General features: G+C 50.8%; 1 protein-coding gene across 1 annotated transcript; it reads right to left on the bottom strand.

Annotated features, from left to right (window-relative positions):
• Positions 1-5,576: 5,576 nt before the first annotated feature.
• Foxi2 (forkhead box I2) lies at positions 5,577-7,136 on the bottom strand. The gene is made up of 2 exons (XM_038340029.1): positions 6,632-7,136; positions 5,577-6,010 (listed from the first exon to the last, which is right to left on the bottom strand). Exons 1-2 carry the CDS (start codon positions 7,134-7,136, stop codon positions 5,577-5,579), a joined length of 939 nt encoding a protein of 312 aa, XP_038195957.1.
• Between the last annotated feature and the right edge of the window lie 1,323 nt (positions 7,137-8,459).

The following is an 8,459-nucleotide window of genomic DNA, read 5'->3' as shown; positions in this document are numbered from 1 at the left end:
AAGCCAAGTGTGTGACTTTCAGGGCTCCTGAAACTAAAACCTCTCTTTAAAGTGCTCGTCTTGCTGACTCCTGAGTCTGGCTTCCCCTGTGACCTGCCCTTAGGCTCCTTGTAGAAAAGTCATCTCAGCCTGGCCAGGCGAGTTTCAGTCAAAAGTCCAGGATGCTTGGCTCAGGTGTTGACACTAATATGAGCCTCGGGCAGCTCCCAGCCACTGGTGCGTGCAGGAGTGAGGGTCTGGGTGTGGGTGATGGATCAGGGAACCATTAAAGGTTTGGGGACAGACAGGTAAGCTGCTCAACACTTCCAGAGGGCAGAAAATTGAGCTTTCACACACGCATTCCATTTGACTCTCATCCTGTATTGGAGTAGAGCCCAGAGCCTATGAAAGGCAGTGAGACCCAGTTAGTGCCTGCAAGTCCTTGCCGCCTGCTTGGGAGCTAAGGCTGGTCCTGTCTTCTTCAGTGAGGACAGTGGGCTCAAAAGCATGGGAGGAGGTGGCCTGGAAAGTGCTTCCTGGGGAGGTATGCACATCTGGTCCCTCACCAACGTGGGACCACAGATGTGGAAGCCTAAGTATTCCTTGGCAGAGCAAAGACCCTCATGGATGGCTGCTTTTATGGTTGCAACGGAGCACACGAAGGCTAACCAGACCATACGAGCCTTGTCACCTTCAGCTTTGAATTTCACAGGCCCCAGTTCTGTATCCTAGCCCGGCATCCAAACCCTCATATGTGGTGGGCTTCTGAGGCTGTGTCTCACTCACGTGTACATCCCCCAAGTCCAGCAGAAGGATAGTACTCTGTGAGGGGACTCAAACCTGTCACAGAATACTGGGAGGGGCTGAGTTTGGGATGGAAGAGTTGTGTGGAAAGTATAGGGTACAGGGTGCTCACATTCATTCATTCCTTTATTCATTCAATCATTCGTTCAACAATTACCAACTACCCAAGCTACTTGAGCACAGAGAGATCGCTGCCTCAGACTTGCGGGGAAGATTCTGGAGAAGGGAGGGATAAAGTAGAGACAGGGTTTGGGTGCAGAGAAGCTAGGTTCCTTCTGACTTAGCTTAGTATTAGCTGCGACCCCGAGAAACAAGTCACCTCAAGTTGTGGTATCAGTAGACTGGGAACAAACGTGCTAACCTGGCTGAGATGTGAGAACGTGGAAACAATGCATTTGAAACACCAGGAACACGCTTGACACTTGACGTCAGTGTCTGCGAGATGAATGTTTGTGTCTGGAGGGCAAGTGCATAGACTTCATTTGTCCAGCGTTGAGGCAAGGATACAAGTCTCTGTGTGTGAAGGTCTGATTTAGCATAGCAGTTCCTTAGAGAAAGGGCAAAGATATTTCCAGTTGTCTGTGTTCAGCACTAAGAAAGCAGTCCAATGAAAGCAGCTTCCTGCAAGGCAGAGGACTTAGCCCTGAGGGATACTGCTTAGCGTGTCAGGGCTCAAAAGACTCTCAGCATTTTAGTTCCTGGATACAGAGAAGCCCCAATGGAGTCCCTACCCAGAAACCCTAACGAGCTCAGCTCCAATCCCCACCAAATGTCAGGTGTCTTGACAAGAGAACAGGCCTTAGGTTAAACTTACCACTTGCTTCTGTGGAAAGGGGAACAAACCAGATCCACTCCAGCCGGGGTGCACAAGTGCCCCTACCTAAACCACACTGAGGTTAGGGAGACCAAGCGGGTGTGGAACATATTCAGGCCCATTTAATGGGTACAATAGGCAATTTGGTATGTGGGCTTTTTAAAGTAATATGAAAGTGTATTTAAAGTAATCATTTTGGAGCCAAATAGCCTCCATTCAAGAGGCTGTCCCGTGGCTGCTCTTCATCTTTGTCCCAACCACAAGAAGGAGGCTCTGGTAGGCAACAACCACCGCATACCATTTTCTGCCCGCTTGATAAAGATAGATTCACAGTTCGTCCTCCAAAAAGATGTATTGACTGAATCACATTTTATTAAGCTCAACTTGTGCTGTATTCTGTAATGTTTCTGTAATTGTCACCCACTTGGTCCAATATCCTGAATGTAAGCATGACTTTCTCAGAGTAGTATTTGGAGACATTTTGCCTTCATCATCATAGTTGCTATAATATCTGAAATTTCTCTTGAGAATTCTGACTGGGGCAGTTCTCGTGTGTGTGTGTGTGTGTGTGTGTGTGTGTGTGTGTGTATACAGGTACATGGTTTGTGTGCCAAGAGTTCTTCGTTGCTCTCAAAAGATGAGTCTCTTCCCATTACCTAGTCTGTGACTGGAGCTCTCTACATGGAGGAGGGGGAAGTCTTGATTCTTTCTTGTTGAAGAATTCTGCTAATTACTGTGTTTCTGGGTCCATGAGTGACAGAGGACACCAACTACAGGAGACACACCTTAAGAAATGAAAGATTGGAGGAACTGGGCAAGGTGATGCATGGCTGTAAGCCCAGCATTCAGGCAAGAGGATTGTAAACTGCAGGACAGTCTGGGCTACTCAGAAAGACCTTGTTTCCAAAAAGAAAGGAAGAAACAAAGACCCAAGACAAAAGATTATAATCATCAAAAACACACTCCATGTTTAATCAGCATGTGAAATTAGTGCTCATGCTTTGAAGTCCAGGGTTCATGTTTCAAACACTTCTAGACTTTTACAAACTTGTGGAAGGAACATTAGGGTCTTAATTGGGAATACCCTTCCTATCACGGGGATTCTTACTCACTCAGCGACCAATCTATATCCAGGGAGAATATGAATCATGCTATTAGTATGCTTTTTGGGTTTTAAAACCTATACATGATTATGACTTAATTGGCAATGGTTGGAACTCTAAATTACCCAACAGCCCAGCATTTAGAATTGGCATTTCCCTCTGAAGTCTGGAACTTGTTTCTGTATCTGAAATGGATCAGCTCCACTAAGTTGTCCACTCAAAGGAGGAGCTGGGTACCAAACAGGGCTCCATCAAGTGCTCATGACATCTTGTGCTGCAGACTCACAGTTACCTTAATAATTTAGCATTTTCTGTAAGCCTCACAATTTCAAAAGCAATGAAGAGAGGGAAAGGGGACTGGGACATAAGTACCATGATGAGGTCCTTAGCAACATCTTCTTCACCTTGCCATTGACACCCTGGTCTATCAACATGTGGCTATAGAGAGAAGGTCGAGTTCACCCAGTCTGCTTTTTTGGCTACTTGTTTTGCCTTCAGCAGAGTCTCCCCTCTAGACAAACACTCTTATGTGATGCCTCTGAAGCCCGCTGCACCAGCACTTGTCAACTGTATTTTGGTATGCCTCTCCTCCAAACCGTCACCCAGACACATGGACTGTCTTGCAGAAAGGATGGATTCTATTTGGCTTTTGACATGGTCACTTTTCAAATATCCTGCATGGCTGGATGGGAGGGATGGGAGGGAGGGGAAGGGAAGGGAAGGGAAGGGAAGGGAGAGAGGGAGAGAGAGAGGGAGAGAGAAAGAGAGAGGGAGAGGGAAAGAGAGAGGGAGGGGGTAGAGAGAGAGAAAGAGAGAGAGAGAGAGAGAGAGAGAGAGAGAGAAAGAGTCTTTTGTGACAGGGTCTGATATAGCCCCGGTTTGCCTCGGACTCACTATGTAGCTAAAGCTGGCCTTGAAACTTGGTTTTCTGTCTCTGCCCTTAAGTGTTGGAATGACACTCATTGCAACCACACTGTACTAGAACGTTTTCAATTATGTTTTTCTCAAAGAGAGCCCATCTGTTTAGTAGACTATTACTTATTAGTGCCTACGTAGCTTTAAATGGCCAAACTGTCTTTAAACACCCAACTAGGCAAACAAAACATGGGAAAACAGTTATCCCTTTCTCAGTTTTAATACGAAATTCAGTACCAGAAGCAAAAAACAAACACAGCTTCCCATGATTGGCAGCTGCCACACAGCCACGATGCCCTTTGGCAGCATGTGTATGGATGGCATACAATTTTGTGGAAGTCCCGCTGGTTGTCAAGAGGCACTGTATTTCTTCTTGTTGCCACAGCTAGATAAAAACACAGAGCGTAAAGCGGGTGCTGGTGCTGGGTTGGTTGGGGTTCCTTTATTGAGTAACACAGACTCCTTTTTAGCATGCTGTTCTATTAAATAGGCTGAAAGACCCACAACCCTTTTATTTATATTCTAAATAATTTATTTTTTCCCCTGAATTAAATTGCATTACATTTGGAGAGAGAGAGAGAGAGAGAGAGAGAGAGAGAGAGAGAGAGAGAGAGAGAGAGAGAATGGGTTGGTTCTAAGCTTGGTTAAGCAACACCGTGGCCAGCCAACTCATACACAGATCATCTATCTCCCCATGGCAGCGACTGGGAGGCCACAGAGCACATGGGTAGGAAGAAAACCCAGCAACCAAGAGCCAGGGCTTCTGCTCCCCACTCCCCCCCCCCCAATCAGGCTTACTACAGGTTCAGGAGATCACTGCTCTTACTTGCTGAGCAGTGGCAGCCCTGGCCCAGCAGGCAGACATGAGATGAACCAGGACAAGCCTGTCATACTGGTGCAAGTGGGGATGGACTCACTCAAGGGCTAGCTTAAGCATTCCCTGTTTTGCTGTCTTCCAGGGAAAGTACCTCTCCTAAAGGTCTTGGAGGAGTGTGTGCGCTCGAACCCTCTGCCTCCAGTGTCCTTGTTCCCAGAGAATGCCTGATAACACAGAGACTCACGACAGCCAGCTGAGACCTCCAGGGTCTCTAGAAAGCACAGAGGTCCAAATTCCATTTCTTAATGATTTTGAGCTCCTTGCCAGTCACTGTAAATATAAGTAGGAGGGAGACCAGGGAGTGCAGTTCAAAAGGGAGGTAGTCTTCGGGATTCTGCTGGTCTGGGGGCAGCCCCAGGAGGGGAGGAGGCAGGAGCAGAGAGAAACCAAAACAGGTGTGGCACCCAGCTTTAGTGAGAGAGTGGAGGTAAGACAAACCCAAGTGGTTCAAGGGTTCCTAGGCACCAGGCACCGGGCCTGGGGTCTGGGGACAGTGCGGTTCTATAACAGGGACACTAATAATGCCAGGAGCAGAGTGACCGGGGAGGGAGCTGGTGTTCCCAGGGACTCCTTCCTGCTGCATTAGCTCTTCCCAAAAGCTCAAATCTGGAAAGTCCCTCTTTCTATGTACTCTAAGCCCAAGAGTCCTGACTCCCCTCAGCATGCAGTCTCTTGTGGGTGGAAGGCCTGTCCTCATGTCAGGGTTCCCACCCCACCCTATTCTCTGACTGCCCTAAAACAGCTGGATCAGAGATGGAAGTCAGTTATAGGTATCCCTCTGGCTGCTCTTGTAGCCTAGCTTCCTCCCCTCCTCTGATCAGCTCCAAAACATCTCTCCGAAGACCGGAGGCTTGTCACCCCTTTAAAGCTTTAAGATCTTTCTCTGCAGTCAGAGAGCCCAGGGCTGGATCTACCCGCAGAGCCCTGGAAGCCCAAGAGTGTCTAGTCCCCTGGGTGAGGGGTTCCCAGCAAGTTCTGCTCCCCATAGGAGCACTGCCATTTTCTGTGGCGCCCCCAGGAGGGATTGATTCAGGGACTGAGCTCTATATTTGAACACAGCACCTGGCTAGTCTCCAGCCTTCCTTCAAACGTCAGTCCCTTCCCGGCTGTAGACGAGATGACCCACCCTAAAGCTGGTAGCCACCATCTGATGGCCAGGGGCAAAGCCTTGCGCGGTGTTGGGGATCTGGGAACCGTGGGAAGCCGCTGTTGGTGGCCTTCGGAAAGAAAAGTCACGGACCAGGCCCTCAGGGAGGGTGCCTAGGCTGCCAGCCAAGGCTCCCACGGCGGTGGTGAACCCCGAGAGGCATGGGGCAGCCTCGGATGCAGGCGGAGACCGAGAGGTCTGTGTGTCTTGGGAAGCTGAGCCTGGGGGCTCCAGTGTGGCTCCCTCTGGGCTGCTGGCTCCAGGTGCAGTGGCCCCACTGTTCTCTCCTTTCCGCCTCCTCTTCCTCCGGAAGATCCCATTATCGAACATCTTCTCACAGTTTGGGTCCAGCGTCCAGTAATTGCCTTTACCTGTGGAGGAGGGAGGTTCAGAAAGCACGGCGGCGTTGACCCCATTAACCCCCATGGAGATGGCCCTGAACCCTCCTCGTCCCAAGCCTTGAGACGGTACTTTGTGTCAGGAATGGGCCTTTACAGTCATACTGCAAGAATGTGGGCGCTCCACAAGGACCCAGCCACGGAACCTTGAAGGAATACCCAAGTAAATCAGGTTGGAGGCTGGAGAGATGACCCAAGGGAATCTGAGCTGTCTAACCACACCTGGCCTCTAAGTAGGGTCTGACGCTCACCAGAGGCTCATCATCTGCCCCCAACCAAACCCGTCCCAGTTTTTTTTAAAAAAGGTAACCACTATTTCCCCCATTTTACAGGGAGGTATATCGAGGCCCAGAGATATTAAATTCCCAAGGTCACCCAGATGACTAGCTTTCTAGGTTTCAAGCAGATGCGCAGAACCCTGAAGGCGCTAGACTGGAAGGCTGAAGCCTAAAACGTCTTTCTCCATTTCACCCAACCGAAGTTATTTCATCTGTACAATGCGCCAGTGGGTCGCCCAGGGTCCCTTCCAACCTAGTCACCCCACCAGACGCCTAGATCACGAGTACTGGACGGGGCGCGCATACTGCCGGTTACCTGGGTCGTTCTCATCTCGGGGCACCTTCTTGAAACAATCGTTGAGCGACAGGTTGTGGCGGATGGAGTTCTGCCAGCCAGCCTTGCTGCGCTTATAGAAGGGGAAATTGCTGGCCACGTACTGATAGATCTGGCTGAGCGTCAGCTTGCGCAGCGGTGCGCTCTGGATGGCCATGGCGATGAGCGCTGAGTAGGAGTAGGGTGGCCGTACGAGCCTCAGCAGCTCCTGCTGCCCCGACAGACTCAGCCATGCGAGATCGGGGCCCGCCAGGCCGCCTGCCGCACCGAGGAGCGAGCCCGGGGCAGCCAAGGCAGCAGCAGCGTAGGGTGGAGCCGGTCCCGGTCCCGCTGCGTAGGATGCGGGGCTAAGGGAAGCCGAGTTCATCCACAGGCGCCGGCCGGAGCCCAGATCCCCGCGGTTGTAGCCTGGGGGATGAGCGACTGCCGCGCAAGTCAGGCCATGCGAGACGGAGCAAGAACCCAAGCTGTCACAGAACCCAGCCATGTTCAGCTCTCCGGCCTGGGCCGGTGCAGGTGGCTCCGCACCGAAGTTCATGGGCGCTCCATTCTCCCAACGATGCTACCCCACCCTCCTGCCCTAGGTCCTTTAAATGCCATTGGAGCTTGGGGAGCATGGGGAAAGAGTTTCAAAGGTAGTGAGTCTCCTCCCCTGCCGTCCTTGGTGAAGCTAAACCATGTCTCCGCCCTCGGGTCAGTTTTCTGCCCCGCCCTGGGACACCAAGACTTGCTGTCCCTGTAACTCTTCCCGAGTACCTAGGTCCCTTTGGGCTCAGAGTCTCTCCTGGCCTGCAGTGCTCCCTAGGAGGAGAACCCAGGGTTCTCTCAGATCCCAGCTCCTAGGGTTAGGCTAGGGAACTCCGCTCCAGGCATTGGTCCTTTTGTATGTCTGGGGCCTTAGCTCTACCTCAGGCCAGAATTGAGAACTGTTGCCACTCTTAAGTTCCCAGTGAGGACCTTGGGTGTGATAGGGACTGAGCCTGGAGAAGAGGTGTGGATATGGGAATTGAACATCAGAAGGCAGCAGGCTGCTGTGATTGGAAGCCACCAGATCTTTGAGTGGATCTGTGTGCTACACTGGAAATCCTAGTAGTCCTGCCCAAGGAAGCTTGCTTTTCAGACCCTGCAAGCTTCTGGGGCCCTGTAGACTGGCGCACCTAGTTCAAGAGGCAGCAGTGAAAGCCTTCCTGGTCATCCCCTTGGAAAAACCTAAAGGGTGTCTTTGCGGTGTATCAGACGCCCTCCCTCCCTCCCTCCCTCCCTCCCTCCCTCCCTCCCTCCCTCTCTCCCTCCAATTTGCTGCTGCAGAACATGGCAGGTTTTCCTAGCTCTGGGCTTCCCCTCATGCTCCAGATCTTAGTTAACCAGCAGCACACCCAATTTTCCAGATGCCTTTGCCTTAGGCACCATGGGGGCTTAGCAACAATTAAGGCCACGGCTATGGCATAGAGTGGTAGAGTTCCCACTGCCATGTCTCCAAATTGGTCACTGAAGCCAATTGATTGGAGAGTCAAAATTTCTGGCGTAGGAGAAATAAGGAGGTGGGCTCCATCCTCCACCAAATTACTGTCTCCAGTATCAGAGATTAATTTGTTGAAACTGGGCTGACCTAGGGACCTTCCTGATTACTCCAGCAACATAATATTACATTGGTTAATAAGAGGAAAGGTCTAGTCGGCCCTGGCTTTTGGCTGAGGAGGTACCTGCTGCTTGGATCAGTGCTTTAACCTAATCTTGGAACGAAGGAAATCTGTGCTATGATAACAAATTGACACCGTGTGACACAAGCAATTAATGAGGCAGTCTGACA

This window comes from Arvicola amphibius, chromosome 1 (genome assembly GCF_903992535.2).
Source record: "Arvicola amphibius chromosome 1, mArvAmp1.2, whole genome shotgun sequence".
NCBI lineage: Eukaryota > Metazoa > Chordata > Mammalia > Rodentia > Cricetidae > Arvicola > Arvicola amphibius.
Note: the sequence above shows the minus strand (reverse complement) of the source record. Positions and strands in the feature narration are given on the sequence as shown.